We start from the raw sequence: 25,482 nt of genomic DNA, 5'->3' as shown, positions 1-25,482 counted from the left end.
AGTCAGATAGCGGTGGGGAAATGAGTCATGTGAGTCATGCGAAGAAACTATTCTACCTGAAACAGTTTAGCAGATTCAGGAAACTTAAATGAATAGGGCTGGAAGGGGATTAAAACAGTACTTCTGGATATGAGGCCAGCAACTCAGTCCCAGCACCACCTTTTTCATTGCTTGAAATATTTAAAGTTCATAAACCAGAGATATTTTGATAAAGGAAAGTAGAATTTAAGCCAGCAGGTCTACTGTTATAGATCCAAGCACACAGAATGAAATTGGAATATTATTGCAAACTAAAGTTAACATTAGAAGATATAGAAGATTATTATTAAGACCTACTGGTAAAGACCAGAGTAAACATGTAGTCATAATGTAAATGAATTCAATAGTTAATTGTCACACTTAATCCAGTATGAATGGGTTTAATAGGTGAATATCTGAACTCACCCTGCAGCACTCATAGGATTGATTCATAGTGACATCAACAACTTTCAATGGCCTGAGAAAGGGAGCAACAATAAATCTTTTGCTTTTTCTTAAGTAGACTGGTAATTTAGGGTCTCTCTCACAGCATCATTTAGCTTTGTGGACTTAATGTGGAGTGGTATTAGTATACTTGAAGCTGCAAATATGAATAATTTCTATATATAAACTCCATAACTCACCTGTATCACATTTATGCCATCAATAATACTGCCTTCCTTGATTCTCTTTATAAATGCATAACCAGCTCCATTATCAGTAATTGTTAGGCCCAGTGCATCTTCTGACTTTGTGATTTCTATTTCTTTAGGTCTTCCTGCAATAGTATATAAATTAATAGTGTATATATGGGTGCACATGTCACTTACGATAATGTATGTAATAGATTTTATAATGAAATGGTAAAAAATTTCCTTAAAAATAGTCATACATATGGCTTAAAAACTATCGATTTATTTACATCCTGCCTAAGATTTGGTAAAGTCATGTTATTGATATGTATGTCAGAAAGAGAGAGAGAGAGAGAGAGAGAGAGAGAGAGAGGAGAGAGAATGTTAGATGAGAGAACTCATTTTTTTCTCACTGAAGAGTCAGATGTTTGTGGTATTTTTATGTACAACATTGTTATAATTGCAATTTTCACAGTCCTTTTGATATTCTGGCTTGACACTGATTAATTTTTAATTCTAAATTAAAACTGATACTAGCTACTACAACTGAGTTCTTCATCACAACTTCCTGAATTGGTTATAGTGATATCATCAATGTATGTCATCCTGGCTGTAATTTTTATTTAGATTTCAAAAGCAATATAAACAAACATTGAGCTGTACATCTTTTTGCACAGGATATATACTTTTCATTTTGCTATGTGTTTAACTTAAGATAATGAAAATAAATGACACTGTCTTTTGTACAAAATAATTTCTATCACAAAGAGCACAAAACATTATTTAAAATTAAATTGCTTTTTTAAAAAGATGAAATAACCTGTGAATGACCCACTCAGTGCCTGCTACAAATCAGGCTCGATAAAGATTTTGTGACACTCGAGTTCCTAAATATGAAAGTGCCTTATCAGGAAGTAATATAAGAATAATTAACATGATAAAATTACGTAGATCCTGACCTGTGGAACATGGTGAGAAAAGATGAAAAAGTTGGGGGAAGCAGGAAAGATCAATCAAAACCACAGTTACAAGAAACCCATGAGTGTAAGGAAGATGTTATAGCTTATGATTTTTTCTTAATCAGGGTTCCCGGTGGCTTGCCCCACTTCCCCATCTCCCTCAACTTTTCCCACTTCTCCTTTGTTACTCTGATAGCTAAGAGTTCGGCTTTCTTTATATATGTTTCTATTGGCTTTACTGCAAATTTCAGATCTTGAAAATAGGTATGGGCTAGCCCATCTGCACCTCCATTAATTTTACAGATTTTTGAGTGGAATTTTCCTTTTCATAAAATTTATTTTCTTGTTGTGTCCATGTCTTTCTTGTAAACTGACTTATTTTAGTAATTCTGATGATAAAGAATTGGAATATCACTTAGCAAGATTTTGTAGAATAAAAAGTCAAACATTTTTAACTGAACAAGTACCATCTCAGAAGATATGACAGAGAAACAAGCTGCAAATTAGGTACTGTTTGAAATGCCTATCCCCCTCATTGGTAATTTATTTAATTTTATGCTCACTGCATATGCATTTTGCTAACAAATGTCCAACATTTTGGTGATTTATTTCTCATTCCCAGGAAAACAGCGGAATTATATAAATACACTTAAAAACAGGAAATACATTATCTTTAACTCCAATAGTAATATAAGTATATACAGTAGTAGATATAAAATCTTTTGATCTTCAGTTGTACTATACCTTTTCTATGTACAAATATGAAATCGTCCAAACCAATCTGGCCCCCAAGTAACTTCGACATGTCTACTTTGTGGGTATTCAGTGTGCAAAACAGGATCTGAAACAACAAAGAATGTTGTGTTAACAATACAATAAATACTTTTTAGGACTGATTAGTGTAGTAAACATGGAGATTCTACAATCAACCTTCATGACAAGTTTGCTAAATTACAATGGGACTTGGTACTGTACTTGGGTACAGAAACAAAGGATGACAGACTAAAGGCCGAAATACCAAATGTCTTTTTCCAAAGCTGTTTCACAGAGGAAGACTGCACTGTAGTTCCTTCTCTAGATTGTCGTACAGATGACAAAATGGTAGATATCGAAATAGACGACAGAGGGATAGAGAAACAACTAAAATTGCTCAAAAGAGGGAAGGCCGCTGGACCTGATGGGATACCAGTTCTATTTTACACAGAGTACGCGAAGGAACTTGCCCCCCTTCTTGCAGCGGTGTACCATAGGTCTCTAGAAGAGCGCAGTGTTCCAAAGGATTGGAAAAGGGCACAGGTCATCCCCGTTTTCAAGAAGGGACGTCGAACAGATGTGCAGAACTATAGACCAATATCTCTAATGTCGATCAGTTGTAGAATTTTGGAATACGTATTGTGTTCGAGTATAATGACTTTTCTGGAGACTAGAAATCTACTCTGTAGGAATCAGCATGGGTTTAGAAAAAGACGGTCGTGTGAAACCCAGCTCGCGCTATTCGTCCACGAGACTCAGAGGGCCATAGACACAGGTTCCCAGGTATATGCTGTGTTTCTTGACTTCCGCAAGGCGTTCGATACAGTTCCCCACAGTCGTTTAATGAACAAAGTAAGAGCATATGGACTATCAGACCAATTGTGTGATTGGATTGAGGAGTTCCTAGATAACAGAACGCAGCATGTCATTCTCAATGGAGAGAAGTCTTCCGAAGTAAGTGTGATTTCAGGTGTGCCACAGGGGAGTGTCATGGGACCGTTGCTGTTCACAATATACATAAATGACCTGGTGGATGACATCGGAAGTTCACTGAGGCTTTTTGCAGATGATGCTGTGGTGTATCGAGAGGTTGTAACAATGGAAAATTGTACTGAAATGCAGGAGGATCTGCAGCGAATTGACGCATGGTGCAAGGAATGGCAATTGAATCTCAATGTAGACAAGTGTAATGTGTTGCGAATACATAGAAAGATAGATCCCTTATCATTTAGCTACAAAATAGCAGGTCAGCAACTGGAAGCAGTTAATTCCATAAATTATCTGGGAGTACGCATTAGGAGTGATTTAAAATGGAATGATCATATAAAGTTGATCGTCGGTAAAGCAGATTCCAGACTGAGATTCATTGGAAGAATCCTAAGGAAATGCAATCCAAAAACAAAGGAAGTAGGTTACAGTACACTCGTTCGCTCACTGCTTGAATACTGCTCAGCGGTGTGGGATCCGTACCAGATAGGGTTGATAGAAGAGATAGAGAAGATCCAACGGAGAGCAGCACGTTTCGTTACAAGATCATTTAGTAATCGCGAAAGCGTTACGGAGATGATAGATAAACTACAGTGGAAGACTCTACAGGAGAGACGCTCAGTAGCTCGGTACGAGCTTTTGTTAAAGTTTCGAGAACATACCTTCGCCGAAAAGTCCAGCAGCATATTGCTCCCTCCTACGTATATCTCGCGAAGAGACCATGAGGATAAAATCAGAGAGATTAGAGCCCACACAGAAGCATACAGACAATCCTTCTTTCCACGAACAATATGAGACTGGAATAGAAGGGAGAACCGATAGAGGTACTCAGGGTACCCTCCGCCACACACCGTCAGGTGGCTTGCGGAGTATGGATGTAGATGTAGATGTAGACCTTTAAGTAGTCAGCTGAGATTACAAAGATGGGAATAACTTTTGTTATTCCTTTTTTATGTGTAGTACAAGTGGTGGTTGAATATACATAGTGTAACAGGTATAAATGAAGATATTTCTGTTGGTAACTGAGGACAAGATAGTCATAAACACCTGGGTTTACAATTATTTTAATATGTTGCCAGCAGAAGCATATAGTGTGACATTAGTTCATTCAGAAACACCACACAGTATTGGCTTAGAGGAAAATCATTTTATTCAATAGAACAATTTAAAATGTTCCCAAAGATAATACTGAGCACTAATTTTGATTAATTTTGTTGTATTTGTTTATGTAATGTTCGTTTTTGAATGAACTATATAGTGGTAGTAATGGCAAATTGTATCTCCCCATGTCTTTCTCCTAATATACTGTCAAACACATATCTTCTACTGAACAAGTGTTTATAGCTCTTAAGGTATGCAGTTTGGGGCCCATGTAAAAAGACATTTTTGCTTTGAACGGTTGTTGCTGTTATACACTTGAATATTGCCATTTCTCCTGGGACACTGTGCAGGCTATATACAAGGTATCTCTCCTAAGAGTCGACCAGAGCATTTTTTGTGGTGCTTCGGCAGTTATTTGTCATTTCTTTTTCGTGCAAACATATCCTGCTTATCATTTTTCATATGTCAACGTCATTGGAAACCGTCGGTTTGTTTCCCGTTAGAAATAAAATGATTTTTGAAGTGGAATTTTAAGGATCCATTCGACAGAGGGGTCCCAAATTAGTCTAGTGCGATATTTCTTTTATCAGTGTGTATTGACAGGGACAGTAAACCACGTTGAATAAACAGAACTCCAGCAGTGACGGCACCGACCTGGCCCACGTTGACTGTTTTACTGTCCTATTAATACATATCGATAAAAGGAATAATGCACTACACTAATTTGGTATGGGCATGAAAAGTTCCACTTTAAAAACAGTTTTCCGTCGACGCTGGGCGTCTTATGAAAGATGTGATAAGCAGAATTTCTTTGGGCTGCCTCCTGCCACGCATTGCAAAAAAGGAGTTGCAAATGTCTGCGGTAGAGAGATATACATATGGTGAGTCCCAGAGATATTGCGACAAACTTCGAGTTGTTGTTGAGGGTGTCTTCAGGAACAAATCGAGGATAGGAACCCGTATCTGAAAACGTTATCCAACGACGCTACAGAACGTATAAGTTTGTAAAGAAATTGTCCTGCAGACTCCAGTTCTGCATCAATTTTAAGAAAACTTTGAATCCTCAAACAGTCATTGACGTTTATCCCTTGCCGCGCCCGGAAGATTTGATGGATGAACTGGGTCCGGTAGTTACTTTTCCAAAATTGATTTGCACGATGCTTACTTGCAAATCCCACTGGATGAGGGGTCGCAAGATATCTTTTTCTTATCACTCATCTGGATCTCTTCAAATTTTTGAGACTGCCATTAGGCAGAGCTTACGCACCCACCATATTTCTACACTTTTTGGAGCTGTCGACTGCAAAAATTCCTTTTTGCTCGAATTATCTACATACCACTGTCGTCCTCAGGACGCATTCCCATCTTTGCACTCTGTTTCAAGTGTTATCTGCAGCAGGTCTCATACGTAACAGGGAAAAAAATATTTCCAGGACTTGAGTGCTTAGGACATGTGATTAATAGCCAGGGTGTTCACTCTCTGCAATCACATTTGCTTGTTATCCTTGACCTTCCACTCCAACACAATGTGCGGGAATTGCAGTCTGTGTTAGAGAAGCTCACGTATTACATCTGATTTACTCCCAACGCTGCTCATATCGCTTCTCCCTTGCATCGTCTGCACAGGAAGGATGTTCCTTTCGTTTGGTCGCACGAGTGTCAGTCTGCTTTCCAGAAGTAATCGACACTTTGTTCATTTTGGTTCAGTCAAACCTGTAGTCTTCCTCTTACGGCACTGGTGCCGTTTTCTCGCATAAATATGGTTCTGTTGGCAGGTCGGTTGCTTTTGCTTCGAAGTCGTTGAACAAAGCTCATTGTAATTATCAGCAGTTTAAAAAGGAGACTCTCGCCATTGTCTTTGGTGACACTAAGTTTCACCAGTATCTTTTTGGCAGAAAACTTTACTTGGTGACTGACCATAAACCTCTACAATGTTTGTGTAGCCCTTCCCAATCAGTCCCAACTCGCTCAGCGCAGAAGCTGCAACGATGGGCTCCTCTTTTGTCAAATTACCAATATGAGATTGGCCCACTTAGAAGCATGCCAATGCAGATGCTCTTTCTCATCTCCCTGTTGGCCCTGATTCCGCATGTGATGAGTCCTCTGCTTCTTGTCACTACGTTGTTGCACAAGACACAAGCGCTTTGCACAGCTTTCCGCTTGATTACCAGAATATTGTCCAGACCACAGCTGCGGATCCTGATTTGCAGATTCTGTTGCATTACATCCACACCGGTTCGCCGAGTTCAGCCAGACAGATTCGTAGCTCTGTGGTTCGCCGATATTTTGGCCGTCGGCAAGCCCTTGTAGTTCACCAAGGTGTCATTTCGCTTCGCACCGATAATGACCAGTCACGTGTTGTGGTTCCTTGGGCTCTTCAGACCGATGTGCTTCGTCTGCATCACCAAGGTCACTGTGGCATCGTTCGCACCAAGCAATTGGCGCCACGTCATTGCACTTGGCACGGTCTGGATGTACAAAGTGAACAGTTGACTTTTCAGTGTCAAGTCTGTGCTGTAGAACACTCAGCCCAGCTTCAGCAGTTCTTTGCATGGCCGAAATCTCAAGCACCTTGGCAAAGTTTGCACTTGGATTTCGCAAAGTTTGCACTTGGATTTCGCGAGTCCTTACTGGAATACAAATTGTCTCATCGTCATTGGCGCTTTCAGCAACCTTCCCTTCGTGGTTCCTTTGCACTCTACTACCACAATCCAGGCCTTGTCGCCGATATTTTGCCGGGATGGTTTGCCTGAAGTGATTGTGACTGACAATGGACCTCAGTTTGTTGCTATCGAGTTTGAACGGTTTTGCACTGCCTCCAGCATCAGTCACATCACTAGTGCACCATTCCACCCGCAATCCAACGGCGAAGCTGACGCTTTGCACGTACATTTAAGCAACAAATGGACAAATTTCATGCCTCTCACACACGGGATCAAGTTCTGTTGCTATTCTTGTCTTCCTACTGCTCCCAGCCACGCTCCAGACCATTGCCGGCAGAGTTGTTACATGGATGGCGCCACCGCAACTTACTTCAGTAAAGAGTCTTGTAGGTTGTGTTGTGTCTAGACAAGACAGCCTAGACTCAATGAGAGGAAGCCGAAATGCACGCGCTTAAACTCACGCAGGCTGGCGTGAGGTCTGAAACAGGATACATAATGAATGCTATAGAGAAAAGTACGTAGCTTCTGGAACACTTAACTTTAATCCACATTTGTAGAACATGGCTCTTGATGATACATTAATAGAATGTCAATATCAATTAAATACGGCGCCTTGCTAGGTCGTAGCAAATGTAGCTGAAGGCTATGCTAACTATCGTCTCGGCAAATGAGAGCGTAATTGTCAGTGAACCGTTCCTTGCAAAGTCGGCTGTACAACTGGGGCGAGTGCTAGTACGTCTCTCTAGACCTGCCGTGTGGTGGCGCTCGGTCTGCAATTACTGACAGTGGCGACACGCGGGTCCGTCGTATACTAGCGGACCGCGGCCGATTTAAAAGCTACCACCTAGCAAGTGTGGTGTCTGGCGGTGACACCACAGGTTGTATTTTACAAAATTGCAAATACTAGCTGTTATATCCCTCTATATTCTAAATTGTTGGATACACATGAAAAGAAACCAACAGAACCATAAGCTCCCACCAGTCTGTTAATCTAGATGCCACACACCAAAAACTGTTCCTGCATCTGACACAGCAGGGGATGGCCACTCCACCAAGACAGAGAAAGTGTCACACTAAAGATTCGGTCTTTTACAGATCGTACGGCAGATGGAGACGCTGGGAGCGAGGCACCACTGTACTCTATCTTGGACGTTCCACTTTCTACTGCAGAGACCGAGAGGATTGCTGAGACGCCAGTTGAATCAAACTGCCACAGGCATTGTGCTTTCAGATTCCGTGCCTGCATGGACGCAACAGCTCTCGCTGCACCTGGCTCCCATGGGCCCCACGCCATAGGCTCCCGTCCAGAGCCGATGCAAGTAGACGGCCTTTCACGGTCGTCGCCGTCTCGACAGCCACCGTCAACTGGGGGATATGCTCCCTCTTCCCGGCCGCCTGGGTCCCTCTGCAGTAGTCGAGATGACTCTGTTTGCTGCTCCGCCTCCTGATGTGGGTGTGTACCTTCTGCCCAGTTTTTCAGCAGGCTCAGGGCGTATGCCGGGGTGTGTACGGAAGCTCAGCACTGGCCTCAGATTCGGATGCCGTCTCCTCATTGCCCTCTGCATCCAGGCCTCCTCACTTTCGTCGTTCGCTTATCAACTCTACACGACGATGGTTTGGATGGAGAGGGCCGTGGTATCACTATCGATAACACACCATGGGCGTCGCGAAGTTGGCATCGGAATTGCAAGTTCCGTCAGACACCGAGAGCAGTTGCGCGGATTCTGGGAGACCCCGTGGTGCGCACCCGCTGAGCCACGTCTTCAGCGGCTCCGTACTGTGAGCGCTCTCTGCTGCCGCCATACAGGACGGCCGGCGGCAGCCATTCAGCCCCACTCGCACTTGGAGCCTCTTCGCTACCTGAAGCTGAGCAGACACAACCTATTCGCAGCTTCGAAACTGTCCTTCATGGTAACTTCAGGGAGGCTCATCCCTGTTGATGTGGAGATTGTCAGACTCTGTTCCTTGTTGCATTGTTTGTAATGAGTATTCGTTCGCTTGGAGATATACAAATTAAGCAAATCTTCTATTTGCTGTGTTAACTTGTACGCCAGTCACTCCTGCTCCTGTCCAGCTTTCCTACGACGACAGATTCCGCACCACTATGTAGCCCACTTCTCCTTTATGTTGTGTATGAAGTCGTACACAACAATCTTCGGTCGCTTTTTTTTTTTTTTTGAAAAGTAAAAGTATAGAAATCAGACGAATAATGTTAGAAGAAGAATGTGAAAACCGGAATTGTGAACGTGGAAGTCATTTCATGCGATATTTAAGAACACACGTTTATTTTGTAGTTTTTTTTTAATGCAGTGATTGCGAGTACCAATACGAACAGCGAATAGACCAACAGCAGATAACAAAAGTCTACCTTGAGTCTCCTACTAACTAAAGGAATCTTGGAATATTCGGAAAATATTGTCTCTCACGGAGAATCCATGATCGAACAAGGACATTCTGTGTATTTGGATTGTTGTTCCATATAATAGACCATGGGCGTACCCAGCGAGGAGCAGAGCGGGGGGGGGGGGGGGGGGGGGGGGGGGGAGGGGCAGCTGCCCCCCCCCCCCCTCCCCCCTAGAAGATATTCGAACTCGTTCGCGCAGATCCTGGAGTAATTTGTTCGTCTTCGGCACGTTACTGTCGGTAAGGAAGTTTATAGAAACAATAAATTTAGCGATAAGCGATCCGCTCTGCTATTCCCAGGCATGTTACGTCGCCAAGGAACAGCGTATTCACTTGTAGGCAGTAAGGGATCATGTCTATGTGAAGTTCCTAACGAATAACATCATTTCTCCTACCATATTTAAATGTAAAATGCTTTTCTGCTCCTAAACTATTGATTTTTTAGTTACAGCTGACGCTAACTGTAGATTAATAGCAGTTGACGTGCAGGTTATGACAAGCAGTAGATGGCGAGACATTTAGTGCAAGTGATTTATAAAATAATTTTTAGAACGTTCCACAAAACTGGCCATCACCGAAAAAACTACCGGGCACTTCAGTAAAAGCCCCAATAGGGCTGCCTGAAGCCCTTGCTCACTTGCATAATTTAATGAGTCCATTTTCTGGATTGTTACTAAGTGACGAAGAAAGATTATTTATCAAGAAATTATCGGCGGTTAGAGTGGTAGTGGAACGCACGTTCGGATTTTTGACGAGCAAGTTGCATATTCTCCCAAAGAAAAAAAAAACTCGTTTGGAACACGAAGACATTGTTATTCAATGCATCTCCTTCTTTCAAAACATATTAATCAAAAGGTAGACCCAAAATCTCCCATCAGTTGAGACTAGTATGACCTGCCCCACTCCCCCCTCCCTAGTTCAGATCCTGGGTACGCCCTTGTAAGAGACAGCTATCAGTCAACACAAACGTGTCTATTTTCGCGAATGAATTGACGGCTCTTGAAGAAATAATGCTGCTGCTACAAATCGTCATTGAATGGGAAAGTGCAAAGGCTCATATCAAGACATTTCATATTCAGCTCGTTGCCACAGAGATAATAAGAGATGTCTCGTTTAATGTATATAGCAACAAAGTTTAGGAATCAAGCAGATCATCGTGTTATATTTCGAAAGGTAGCAACTACATCTTGGTGGTAAATCTGTGTCAGTCTGTGATAGAGACAATCTGAAGCGAAACGAATACCACAAAGGATGTGGGTAGTGGGAGAATGCTTTTGTGTATTTTGGCTCAGAGTTGAATCTTCAATTGCTTTCCGTGGTGTGCGGGTTATTCAGTAGTGCTGAGTTAATTGTAGCGACTTACGGCGTGACTAGCAGTACATTGTTTGTACATTTTCGTCTTATTGCCTAAGACAGAGATTAAAGTTACACATGGCACCTATCACTACACGCAAATCTCCAACCTAATTGATATTAAATGAGACTACTAATCAACTCGCACAACTGTTCAGCCTGTGTCACTGGTTGCAACACGTGCCGATTTCGATGTGTGGATTTCCATTACCCTACATACACAGAATTCGCGATACTCGGACCAATCACAGACCCAGTGAAAACCTGAAATGACCAAGTTATTTCTATAGTTTATAAAGACCGAAACATTAGAAAATTGCATCATTTCCTATATCTGTTCGTAAGTTCCCACCTCTCCTCTCCTTCGAGCATCTCCGTATCCTGTTTATTTCCTGAAAGAACAACTCATTTATCCTGTTGTAACTTCTGATTCCGTCCCCTGCTATACCGCACATATGCACTGAAGAAATATTCCCGTGGCTTTCTGTTATAATTTCCGCCCACATCACGTTGTTACAACGAAGCATGCTCTCATAAAATAATATTCTACAACTACCACATCGAGAGGCTACCCTCGTAGCGAGTCATTTCCGTCAGCAACCATATAAATCTAGTAATAATATTTACACTCTAAGTTACTTAAATAAAAACGTCAACAGCATCATAAATTAGTGATGAATTGGTCTTAAGTGTCAACATACATTTCAGTCAATTATTATTATTTCTCATGAGCTGTTGGCGAATATAAAAGTACGTTTGAAATCTGTATGACTGACGTCACATGTTGGTTGTGACTTTGTGTTATACACACTGCGTCAGAGTGGTAGTGAAACAAGGTTACCGGTCAGATGAGTTAACGGCATGGAAAGTGACACTGGGAAATATGTTTAAATTCTTTTTTCGATGAATGTGCACGGATATAAATGTGGAGGTCCAGGCTGCAACAGTAAAGCTATATTCGCCAGCTGGGAAATGAAATAAAGTTAACAGGAATTATAGCCATGACGAGTGTTTTGTCAGAACCTAGAGCAGAAAAATCCTAAATTATAACATGCAAAGTGTTTCACTAATGTGTGTGCTCACTCGCCATGAGTAGATCCCTTAGAACACGTAAATAGGAATCTAAGGGTATATTTGAGAGATAGAAGCCCGTAAACGTTGAGACGTGGAGTGTGTTATAGATAACCACTTGCCTTAAGGCAAGGAGAATAAGCATACTAACAAACGTTCACGAGACAGGTAATGATGTCAAGGTTACCAGAGGGTGTTGGTACTACTTCATTCCCCATCGCTCCTCTTCCAGCGGCAGTCAATGTGCGGAGTGAGGTACGCTTCATCCCGATCCCGAGGACCACTACGCAAAGGCTTTCCTTATAGTAAATAAACAGTTCTTCTTGAGACACCTCTCCCGCCACTCTCCAACAGTATCATTCCCATACCACCTTAAACCAACATGGCTGCTAACGAAACAGTATTTATATCACAATCATCATCATCATAATTATCCCACCAATTAAAACAGCCCTGCTATCGTCTTCATGTTTTCAATATACGACAACATTCTCCAAAAGATTTCTAACGTATAGGCTTTAACGTTTAAAGAGTGGTTAAAAGGTTGTCCTCAGGGAAAAAATAACAATAAATCTGGAAACATGGACGAAATTGCGATAACGTCGTTTTCGATCATATTCGAAGTACATATAGATCTCGAAGGTGACAATGTTCCACGAGATATCCATACTACCGGCCATTAAAACTGTAACACCATGAAAGCGACACGCAACAGTCGTGAAACTAGCGTGAAGTGTACTACAAAGGTGGATATTCAAGTAATAAACATGGCATCGCAGCCGCTCAAAGTAGTATGGGTAACGCCATAAACTCTCTGTCTATTAGGAAAGATTACGCACGGCGTTCCTCATCCAGATATCGCATTTGAATGTTTGTCGCTTGTGTTATGCTTCGTGTGAGAAGCAGAAACGTCTGCCAGCACGTGCTGGTATTCCTCAGCGGCAGGATCGGGGTCTTAGAGTTTTTAAAGTTCTCACGACTATCAGGCAAAGGTGGTCAATGGGTCATCGAGAGCCATCCTCAGAGCCACACAGGTTTTCAACAGCCCTAAGCAACTTGTGCCCGAAAGGACTGACATATTGTCTGAAAGGCTTTGGAGGATGGGACAGCCATGTGAGAAAATAGGCTTGTTTGCAGGTAGATAAGTAATCAAACTAACTGTGTGACCATGTCTGGAGCATCGTGGACTATCAGAACGGCGACCACTATTGTTCGAGACAAGCAGTAACAGAGATAGGCGCCCAACTACAGCACTGGACACAAGCGTACAGGTTGTGAGTACAGCATCGCTATGGATGTGTCCGTGTCTGGACGCTCCGAGACGAAAAATCGCCGGACTGCATTCGTCAGTACATCCAGACGTTTTAACTCGATGGCTGTGCTCTAAAGCCGAGGTCTCTGACACGTTGTGTTTCAACAAGATAACTCACGATCACATGTTACCCGTCCTGTCCTGATCTACCTCGTTACACAGACTGTTCGACTGTTGCTCTGCCCACACGTTCTCCAGACCTGATACCCATTGAAAACATCTCGTCATGGGCTTCTGAGAGACTAGTAGGCCACCAATCACCACCCGATACTGTTTATTAATTTCGGCACAGAGTAGAAGCAACACGGAATGATGAAACCGTATCTCTCATCCTAGTTCGGTTCGTCTTTGTCACTAATCGGGTAGAGTCATTGTTGCTGCAAGAGGCGGCAGCTGTGTGTACTACTTTTGCACTCTGTATACCTCCAGATCTGCTCTTCCAACAGTATTGTACAAGCGCAATACGTAAAATTTCGTTATTTGCTATCCTTTTTGCTGTAGCAATTTTCATGGGCAGCAATGTATATTGGCTAACACAACAGATGCGCTGGCTGCGGGTTACTCGGGCACAAAGATATTACTTGATTGTAAGACCGCATAAAATCTCAACCAGATAAACTTCCCTGTTTTAAATGGTCTAACCCTTAAGTTAATTTTTCACAGAAATTAAAGTTTTATATTATGACTCTGCAGAGAGCAATGATTAAACTAGTTTCTTTATGACACCCGTAATTACAGGGTGTAACGCACAGCTATATTCCTATACGCTTTTTTATCGAATTTGTTGGTCTGAACCGAAAAGCAAGAAATTGGTGCGAAACACAGGAACGAGTAGGGCGGCCAAGAATGTATGTGTTGAAATACACGTTACTCTGCGCCGAAACATCCGTGTGAACAGTCGTGGGAGGACAGCAAAGAAGAAAGGCAGAGTATTCATACACCTGTTTCACAATAAGATGGGAACTGAAATACATCCAGTCTTTCATTGTTCATCAACACTTGTGTCATGTGAAATAATTATATAATTCTCATTAACCACATACATTAAAATTCATCACAATACGTGATTATGTTTTGTTTGGAACTAGTTTAAAGATGCTGGGTACTTCGTACATGTATCTACACATATTATTTTTCCAGCGTAAAATCGCTGGCATTAATACGCTCTCTGATGTGTCAATATGATGACCAGGAAAGCCACTATGAGACACCATTACAACAAGATACAGCAAAAGACTTTTCACAACAGTTTCAATTAACTGTAGTGCTCGCTTTCCTCGAAATATGATAGAATAGGCTGTAAGTAATTTTGAGATATATGCGAGCTGATATTCGTTGTCATTATACTAGTGCACACAAAACAACGAACACCTATAAAGGCAGGCGTAGAAAGTTATTTCCCTGAGGCTCTGAGAGGGGTCAGTAAAAGCAACGATTCAATACAAAGGCCTGTATATGGAGTGGGAATTACTCACTGAGCATGCCAATAATGAGCCTATAATAATTCCTCGTGCCATTTTCTGAGAGTGTTGTGTTGTTTCGAGGACCTATCGGGCTGGATTGTTAACACGATAGGATGGCGTCGAGATGCACAATTCGTGCAACAAACTGTATTACGGGCCTGCGGGAGGCTGTGTGTCCCTTCCGACAAAATGCCCAAATTGTTGAACATGAAGTGACAGCTGTGTATCACTGTTAGTGTCATTAGCCCAAGGAAGGTGGACATGCTCGTCATTCTAGTTACTAACAGCAGCCAGGAACGGATTCACTCTTAAAGTGCTGCCTCAAATGGGCAGCTATTTCAAACGCGGCACAAATTAGGACCAATGTTGCACCTAGAGTAGGACCATAAATAAACGTGTGCAGGAACCTGGGAGCGGCTCGCCAGGCGTCCTCTCATGCCTCATCACCTTCTCCAGTGGTGCAGTCAGAGGCGCATGTAGGGGGATTAACGATGAAAATTTATCTAGCGTTATCAAGGCACCTTCTGCTTTCGTATCAGTGATGGTTGTGGGAAACTGCGCAGTCGACCAAAAGAGCTGCAATTACAGGAGTGTATCACGTACGAGATATCGGCCCAAACCTGGAATTTGGTGTGGGTAACCGTAGCCAAAAATGACTGTACACCTCTAGTGTTTGTTGAGGGAAATCTGAACCGAGTATGTTAGATCCAAAGCATGATCGAGGCCATCCTGTTACCGTCCCTACAACGTCAAGGAGATACGATCTTCCAGCAGGGCCGGCCGGGGTGGCCGAGCGGTTCTAGGCGCTTCAGTCTGGAACCGTTAGACCGCTACGGTCGCAGGTTCGAATCCTGCCTCGGGCATGGATGTGTGTGATGACCTTAGGTTAGTTAGGTTTAAGTAGTTCTAAGTTCTAGGGGACTGATGACCTCAGAAGTTAAGTCCCATAGTGCTCATAACCATTTGAACCATCTGCCAGCAGGATACTACTAACTGTGCATACGAGGAAGGAAGATGAGAGTCTAACGAACCGTCGACAACGAGGAAGTTAGAGACTGAGCACCGCTTCTGATATGACTGTGAAGTATATGAATCTCCTCGGTCGGTGCTGCGTAGACACTTCTCGTGTTTAACAAACGTACTCCTCGAGATGTACGGCAGCTTCCGTAGGCGCTCTATCACTGGAATTATTCTGGATAAAGTATATGTCAGGAAGACGGGACGGCGTCTGGTATGGTCCAAGTTATTATAACTCCGACACAAGTAGAAGTAATAAGTAAGGTGATATCTATATCCAATATGATCGTTCCTACGAAAGATTGAATATTAGGGTTGTAGCTAGAGGAGACTGAACAACATACGGAAATTCTAGCCAAGATAATTTCTACAAGTGTAGCAGTAACGGGCGTATACAATGAATAATAATATGGGGACAAAACTTCAATCAAGTAGAAACGTCGGTTGATGAGTGTATTTGAAATGAGGGTGATTTTCATTACCGAGTTACAAATATTGCTGATGCCAGAGTGAGTTTCCTTGATTATAAAGCTTAATATGAGGATACTTGTAGACCGATCAAGTGAAGTATGTAGCTGGCACTGAGAAGAGTACTGAACCGTACTATGCATCAGAGAGAATGAGATAAAGCAAATTAATGAGTGAATGCTAGGTCAAATGTTTTAAAGTCTTCATTAATATTCCCTCTCGAGAAGGAAATAAGATTGTACAAGACCTTAAGGACTTCCACGATGCACTGTTATACTCCCAGTTACATCCTTCGCTTAGTCGAACTGTAGACTTAAGGCGACACGAAATATAGTCACAGGCATTTCTTCAATCATGAGATCACAAAGAAGCCACTCCTGGCTATATTAGTTTGGCTGCTGACCGTGTTACAATGCAGAAATAGTTGTTCTTGAACATCTATGTAATTTTCCTCACAGTCCTTCAAGTAGTGCTTCATTTCGGTCGACGTATTAATGTTACACCCTGTTCCCCTAGTAAGAGCGTCGCTGGAGGTTTTTGTGAAGTCTTAGGGAACCTGAGTAGCAGATATTTTATGACGTTAGCACGCGCAATGAAAGATCATTCAAACGGTCTTTGTATCCCACTTTAAGATTTACTTCACAGCCTATGAACAATATACTGATTTCGCTCTTCAGGTGCAAAACACGTCACTGCAGTAAGGGTAAGAACTGAATGTCAGTCTCATGTAGTTTATTCATAGGAGATCGGCGATTAGTTTGGTCCGGCGCAAGTGTGGGCCACGTACTGTTTCTTGGCTTTTCTGCAAATCAGCGGAATGATGCAGTGCTTGGAATAAAGCACAGATATCATTCCGTCCTTTGCTAGAACTTGAGTGATATAGCTGTTGAGTTTGCATTACAAGCAAATTTTATTACAAGTAGTTTTTGCGTGCCGAAACTGGTGATGGATGTAATTTTCAGCATCGATTTATACCTTTAAAGGTAATATTTATTGTCATACTAGTATTAATATTTACAATATAATATACACTAAAGAGCCAAAGAAACTGGTACACCTGCCTAATATCATGTAGGGCCCCCGCGTGCACGCAGAAATGCCAAAACACGACATGGCATAGACTCGACTATTGTCTGAAGTAGTGCGGGAGGGAACTGACATCACTAATCCACTAATCCTGCAGGGCTATCCATAAATCCGTAAGAATACTAGGGGGTGGAGATATCTGCTGAACAGAAGGTTCCAAGGCACCCCAGACATGCTCAATAATGTTCATTTCTGGCGAGTTTGGTGGACAACGGATGTGTTTAAACTCAGAAGACTGTTTCTGGAGCCACTCTGTAGCAATTCTGGACGTCGCGGGTGTCGCAATGTCTTGCTGGAATTGCCCAGGTCCGTCGGAATGCACAATGGGCATGAATGGATGCAGATGATCAGACAGGATGCTTACGTACGTATCACCAGTCAGAGTCGTATCTAGACGTATCAGGGGTTCCATATCACTCCAACTGCACACGCACCACACCACTACAGAGCCTTCACCAGCTTGAACAGCGTAAAGCTTTGTGTCGTGCACTGAAAGGGTACACGAGTGGGCCTTCGGCTCCGAAAGCCCATATCGATGATTTTTCGTTGAATGGTTCCCACGCTGACACTTGTTGATGGTCTAGCACTGAAATCTGCAACAATTTCCGGAAGGGTTGCACTTCTGTCACGTAGAACGATTCTCTTCAGTCGTCGTTGGCCCCCTTCTTGCAGGATCATTTTCCCGCCGCAGCGATATCACAGATTTAATGTTTTACCGGATTTCTGATATTAATGGTACACTTGTGGGCCCCCTCGCTCGTGCGCCGTTTATGATAACACGTTCAAACTCACTTAAATCTTGATAACCTGGTATTGTAGCAGCAGTAACCGATCTAAAAACTGCGCCAGACCGCAGCGCCGTATTCTGCCTGTCTACATATTTCAGTATTTGAATACGCGTGATTATATTAGTTTCTTTGGCGCTTCAGTGTAGACTCTCTTATAATAATGAAATTCCGTTCACTCAAGTCGGTTTCTGTTTCTACCATGTTTTAATGAGCAATGTCAGTCGGGTAGTATGGGCCATACCAAAGTCAGGTGATAAGGGCCATACAAGTAACTTTGTTTTTTGTTTTTAGGGCACGATTCCAAGGTTGAAGAAGAAGTCTGCCGTTGACGGTCGAGGGGAATGATCGGAGATTGTAATGAAGCAACGGTTTCATGTGTTTTGGAAGGCGAAATGATCGAAAGGGCTGTTGCCGATCGTTTTAAAGTTTCTACAATTATACTGCAAAGGAGATTAAAATCAGTTGTAGGGAATCAGCAGATATCTATGACACCTGAAATGGCGTTTCTCCAACCAACATTTGAAGAAAATTTACAAAGTAATGCTTGTAGCATACATTAGTTTCCAGGTTAATGCCGCTAAGTATGATTGAGTTTCAAAAATTGGCTTACAGTTTGTCCGAAAATCTGAAACTGCCTCACAGGTTTAACAAAGAAAATAAAGTGGTAGGTAAAGGCTTCTATCAAAACTTATGAAGAAGCATCCAAAATTGTGTAACAGAATATCACAGTCCACAAGTTCAATGTGTTGTATTCAACTGATCACAAGTTGAAAAGTTTTTTAACCAACTTTTTCTTACAATCTTGTACTTTTGATATAAAAACAAGTTACGGCGACACGCCCCTGAAAGGGCTGCATTTATAGCATTATCTTCAATCTAATAGTGCAACTGATCTATAAATGAGAGATAGCTCAAAATTGTTACACGCAATTAGCGTCATTAGTCAAAGCATTTCCCAAAAACTCGTTGAGATATTTATTATATTTTGGTACTGACAACAATATTTATAACACTATAAAAAACAGATCACTATTTCACTGCGGTACTATTTTCTTTGGAACCACTGACTGCACAGCTTGGAAAAAGAGTCAGAGTACAGACAACATTCAAATAAGTGTTTTATGCCCCCAATTTCCTTCCCTGATGCTGATCTGTGAAAAAGATAAGTAATTTATTTTACTACAACAAAAATATTTAAAAATGTAGCTCAAATATCACCGACATCATCATCATGTTATAAAGTTTTCAGGAAATAGTAGGCAAGGGAGGTAGAGGAGGTCATTCTAAATATCTGTACCAAGTTTTGTGAGTTTAACTTCAGTCATTTAGGAGAAAAGTGTACCTGAATGATGAAAATTCAAGATTTCGGTAAATCGCAAAAGATGATTTACAGATTGATTAACTAATCACTATGCTCGTTTAGAACATTCCAGTTGCATTCTCCAGTTGTCCTTCTGTTTCCTTATCCTCTATCTCTTCATTCTTTTCTTTATCCTTGACTCCTTGGTAGCAGCTTCTGCAGCTATCTCTGCTTCAGTTAACCGCCGCTTATCAATAGCAGTTACAGCTGAAGCCATATTCCTTCCTGTCTGGATGTTCAATTTCTTCATAACATTGATCCTTGAAATTGCACCACCATTGAATGTTATTATTGCATTCATTACACCAATCTTCAGCACTGTTAGCCCAACAAATACAGTTTTGGGTATTCTCTCCCACATACAGCTGTTGAAGTTTTCATTTGCATTCTGAGACAGACCATGCATACATTCCTAAGTAGATTTTTATTTGCCAGATCCCTATATATGGACTTAATTGCCTCCATTACAGCAGGTGGTAAGGAATGCTTGTGGGCATATTGTATGCCTGTAGCATTGCTCAGCCAGTACTTGCACCATGAATCTTCCCCTTTTGGACACAAACCATGCTGTGGGATTTCATCTGTTGATACTCTGTGAAACCATGTTGCCCAAACAGCTCGTCTCATGTTCTCCAAATCTCCTACATTTCTCCTTATTGCTAGTCCATAATATTGAGTCAAAGAATCAGTTTCACTTTTTGTAAGACGACCTGGGCCACCAATGTGTTTTCTGTCTGATAGTTTTTTCCACTGAAGTCTTTACATAATTTTCTCAGCTGAGTTCCCATTCTTTTTTGTACATGCCCAACCCATTCAAGCTTTTCTATCAGAGTGTCCCCATATGGTCTGTCATTAACAACAGTAGTGTGTCCTTTACAGTTTCCATCCCCAAGGAAGCCTACATATCTCACACCACGACTGATCTCTGATCTTCTAAAAATGTTTAGAGCTCCTTTTGTTTCCATGTTTCCACTTGGGCCATCAAAGTTCTTTACACAAACATGGGTGCCAATAAATTTACTTGAACAACCCTGACAGTGCTTTGTTAGACATTCATAATCTAGTATCTTACCAGCTTCAATAAGTGGCAGTTACAGCCCCATTTAGAGAAGCATGACCTCTCTCCTGTCAAGACCCATCAAATGCTGCTACAATGTCTGTATTCCCAGACAAGACTACTGCTTCTTCTGCTGCTCTTTTCATTGAATGTTCACTAACACCACATAAAGCATTGTGTATTAATTTATTGTATCAATCAAACCTCAGTGGAGGTGGACGCAAATCCATCACTGCACAAAAAGTCTGGGCAGCTCTCCTTCCGCTTCCAATACATTACATTGCATTGCATAAGGAAGCTGAATATTTACACTGTAATGGCGACTATCAGTTACTGGCGATGTCATAGTATCACTGTGCATCTTACACGAGTTACAGACAATCACTAACCGACTCGAAAGACCCTTCCTTGCTGAAATGTCCTCAGAAACGTCAATCCTATCTTCACAATTGCAATACTTACATTTCACAGGACTCTTCAAAAGTCTTGACAGCATATTTAGGTTCACAATACCATTTCCGTCGTTATTGCTGCTCACAATACTACTAGGCTTGTTCTTATAACATTCAGAAAGCGGAAGTTTACGTCTAGAAGCCCTGCCTGTAGACACAATTTCCGCGAGCGACTTTTGAAGCAACTGATGTGTATTATTCGGTTGTGTTTGGAAATGGTTGCCGCGAAACTTTCGTTTGGAGCTAAATTTCGGCACTTACGCAGTTTAGGGGGTGCATGCGCTGATCACGAGAGAAGTACCTATTTTTGAAGGAAACGCGTATTTCTGAAGATATAAGCATATATATGCACGGAATACCAAAAAATTTTTATTTCAAAAATTGTATCTTACAGTCGTATCTGATACGCTAGTCGCCAAAAAAGTACTTATTTTCATATGGCTACAAAAAAGAAGATCAATGAACTGTCTAAAAAAATTTTTTTAACAAAAATGATGTATTGCATATGTATGCACGGAATTTTAAAAACTCTTTTTTTTTTTAAAGATGGAATTAATAACAAAATTTTCTCAAAAAATCATATTTGTTTATTTTGCATAGATATACATTAAAGCTCGAATCACAGATTAGATAAAAACAGCTACCTCAAGTTAATTTGCAGCATTAGGATAGATTTTTCGAACGTGCTCAATGAAATTGTGGAATGGACTTTCCCCAAAACGTTGACGCCACAGAAATTCCGCCAGGTAGTTATTCAGCATAGCACGGCGAGTTCCGAAACGCCTTTTATTTTTTTCTTTAGCTTTTTGCCAGACTGACTCCACGTGATTTGTGGTTGCGTTTGTAAAGGGATCGACAAAATAAAGCGAATGATTAACAGTTCTTTACTCTCGGCATTTGTAGCACAGGAAGCACACACACAGAAACAAAACAACACACAATAACTACAAAAACACACGCGTATGAAATTCCGAAATCATATATTCTGAGAGCTTTGTTTACATTCGAACTATAGCTTTCTAGACATGATTGTACTTTGGTTCCGAGAGTCAGTGCCTTCTAGATTGCACCTGTGTTAACGACCCGTAACTAACCACGGAAAAAAAGAAAGATCAAAATAATGCATCACGTATTCTGACGCGCTTTAAACTGACAGATGGGCGTGGCCCCTGTGCAACATTACGTTCAACCTCAATTTTAGAACGAACGGAAAATGATAATGCCCATAAACTATACATTTTTGAAATCAGCATGAAATGCTCTTTTCTATAGACCTAGGAATTTTTTTCAAATTTTTGGTCATCTTCACGAGCATGTCCTCTTAATTTGTCTGTAAACCACAAAACAAGTTTCTTATTTGAAAATCTATATTTTGTTGTATGGTGTATACTAACCAGCACTTCTTAACAGCTCGAATTGAAAGTCTTGGAAAATGTTGTCTTGCTGTGTGTCGTTTTGGTTAGAAATTTTTTTTCACCTTTTACACCTAAACAAATGCTCAAGCATGGATATTATGCAGTTGAATCTTATTTCAAAACAATAAGAAAAGTTTTATACCAATTTTGGCTTAAGTGGCCCACAGTAGCTGCTGTTCCCAATGTATAATGCGTAGTTATAATTAAAGTACAACTACTCACAGAGGTCCAGTGTTGGCTATAATTATCGTACGGCAGCGAAACTCTGTAGATATTCTAACGCGTTAATGCAGAACCGATTTACGCTGAAAGAAAATTAGTTCCAATTTCGGCTATCAGGTGCAAATCTGGCGCTGTGAATACAAGAAAGGCGTATAAAATGTTTCCATATGTAATGGATTAGGACCGTGACATTGGCAGGAAAGGCCAAACAAATGAGGAAGGCATAATGTTGATTTTATTATTAACCATTGCTTACACAATTTGTTCAATGTGAGTACAGGAGACGTCGAAGAGATGCTGTACAGCGCCAGATTTTCACCTGATGGCGAAAATCTGAACTAATTTTTTTCCAGTGTAAATCAGTTCCGGATTAAGGTATAAGCATATCTATCTACTTTCGCTGCCATACGATAATAACAGCCCACACTGTACCTCCGTGAGTGGTAGCATTTCAGTTATAACCACCTGGTATAATTGCACAAACTATCCCACATAGATTTTATATGGTGTTCAGCGAGATTTCTTTCTGGACTTTCCACCATGTGGAAATGTGCTTACAGACAAATTTCCGTGTCGTTACTTTAAACAGATTAATAATGTCGTATTGAAGGAACGTCAGGTGAGTCAATATTGAAATTCGAAGTTGCTCTGTCTAAAAGGTGCCCTTCATTGTCGACGCTTTTCGGCGTAGATATAATGTAAACTTCACACCTGCCCTACATATCTATTGCTGTAAGATACGTACGGATTGTGGAAAAGCAATGCATGTTATAAATGACGTTTGAAACTCAGAATGTACACGAAAAAACATTCTGTACTAATTGCTGCTTACTGCCAGCAATCTACGTTTCATTGTCTATCAACATGAGAAGTAAACCATAGTTTTTAATTACCCTGTTGGCTCTCCAGCTGTGAGTAACTAGCAGCTAGCAGAAAGACTCGGGCGCATTTGAGAGGAAAGGTTGCGGTCCCCGTTTCAAGCAAAACGTGTGCGGTAAGTGATCGCCGCCTCTGTCTCAACCACCACTGGTTTCGCAAGCTCAGGTAATATTTCGGTAACGCTATCGCACCTGCTGTGCGAACTCGTCGCAAACAAGAAAGTTGGCCTCTTTGTTTTATTCTCTTTCTATCTTCACTCACGTACTGAGTTAAGAGTACTCCTACACACGGCGACAGTCCTCTTTCCATCTATTACCACAAGTGTAGGAAACAATACCGTTAGACACAACGAGGCTGTGGTCTGTGAAAGGTTAATATTACCGTTGCTAATTTTATCGGCTAATTTAGAAGAATGGGTTCCCTAAACGACTGACTGAAGTCACCCATAATAACTACACTGCATAAAAATTGTTGTAAATACCCAAAAGGAAATTATCGCCAAAGATACACTACTGGCCATTAAAATTGCTACACCACGAAGATGACGTGCTACAAACGCGAAATTTAACCGACAGGAAGAAGATGCTGTGATATGCAAATGATTAGCTTTTCAGAGCATTCACACAAGGTTGGCGCCGGTGGCGACACCTACAACGTGCTGACATGAGGAAAGTTTCCAACTGATTTCTCATACACAAACAACAGTTGACCGGCGTTGCCTGGTGAAACGTTGTTCTGATGCCTCGTGTAAGGAGGAGAAATGCGTACCATCACGTTTACGACTTTGATAAAGGTCGGAATGTAGCCTATCGCGATTGCGGTTTACCGTATCGCGACATTGCTGCTCGCGTTGGTCGAGGTCCAATGACTGGTAGCAGAATATGCAATCGGTGGGTTCAGGAGGGTAATACGGAAAGCCGTGCTGGATACCAACGGTCTCGTTTCACTAGCAGTCGAGATGCCAGCCATCTTATCCGCATGGCTGTAACGCATCGTGCAGCCACGTCTCGATCCCCGAGTCAACAGATGGGGACGTTTGCAAGACAACAACCATCTGCACGAACAGTTCGACGATGTTTGCAGCAGCATGGACTGTCAGCTCGGAGACCGTGGCTGCGGTAACCCCAGCGCTGCATCACAGACAGGAGCGCATGCGATGGTGTACTCAACGACAAACCTGAGTGCACGAATGGCAAAACGTAATTTTTTCGGATGATTCCAGGTTCTGTTTACAGCATCATGATGGTCGCATCCGTGTTTGGCGACATCGCGGTGAACGCACATTGGAAGCGTGTATTCGTCATCGCCATACTGGCGTATCACCCGGCGTGATGGTATGGGGTGCCATTGGTTACACGTCTCGGGCACCTCTTGTTCGCATTGACGGCACTTTGAACAGTGGACGTTACATTTCAGATGTGACAACCCGTGGCTCTACCCTTCATTCGATACCTGCCAAACCCAACGTTTCAGCAGGATAATGCACGACCGCATGTTGCAGGTCCTGTACGGGCCTTTCTGGATACAGAAAATGTTCGACTGCTGCCCTGGCCAGCACATTCTCCAGATATCTCACCAATTGAAAACGTCTGGTCCATGGTGGCGGAGCAACTGGCTCGTCACAATACGCCAGTCACTACTCTTGATGAACTGTGGTATCGTGTTGAAGCTGCATGGGCAGCTGTACCTGTACACGCTATCCAAATCTTGTTTGACTCAATGCCCAGGCGTATCAAGGCCGTTATTACGGCCAGAGGTGGTTGTTCTGAGTACTGATTTCTCAGGATCTATGCACCCAAATTGCGTGAAAATGTAATCACATGTCAGTTCTAGTATAATATATTTGTCCAACGAATACCCGTTTATCATCTGCATTTCTTCTTGGTGTAGCTATTTTAATGGCCAGTAGTGTATATACGTAGCAGTAAGCAGTTGGACGACCTTACCTTATTTAACATTTTGTAAGTACAGTCTCCTAAATCTGCCTTTACAGGAGTCAGCAGTGTTTCGCCAGCAGGAGGAA

General features: G+C 41.8%; 1 protein-coding gene across 3 annotated transcripts in view; it reads right to left on the bottom strand.

Moving 5' to 3' along the window:
• LOC126184621 (PDZ domain-containing protein GIPC3) overlaps positions 1-25,482 on the bottom strand; it is a 281,730-nt gene that overhangs the window by 57,838 nt on the left and 198,410 nt on the right. For all 3 annotated transcript variants that reach the window (XM_049927082.1, XM_049927080.1, XM_049927081.1), the window contains exons 2-3: positions 2,354-2,450; positions 663-796 (exon numbers count right to left, since the gene is read on the bottom strand). In XM_049927082.1, the coding sequence (XP_049783039.1) occupies positions 663-796; positions 2,354-2,414 (195 nt within the window). In that variant the 5' untranslated portion in view covers positions 2,415-2,450. The remainder of the gene's footprint in view (positions 1-662; positions 797-2,353; positions 2,451-25,482) is intronic.

The sequence above is a fragment of the Schistocerca cancellata genome, chromosome 4 (assembly GCF_023864275.1).
Source record: "Schistocerca cancellata isolate TAMUIC-IGC-003103 chromosome 4, iqSchCanc2.1, whole genome shotgun sequence".
Lineage (NCBI taxonomy): Eukaryota > Metazoa > Arthropoda > Insecta > Orthoptera > Acrididae > Schistocerca > Schistocerca cancellata.
The sequence above is the reverse complement of the archived record's forward strand: the minus strand, read 5'-3'. Positions and strand labels throughout refer to the sequence as shown.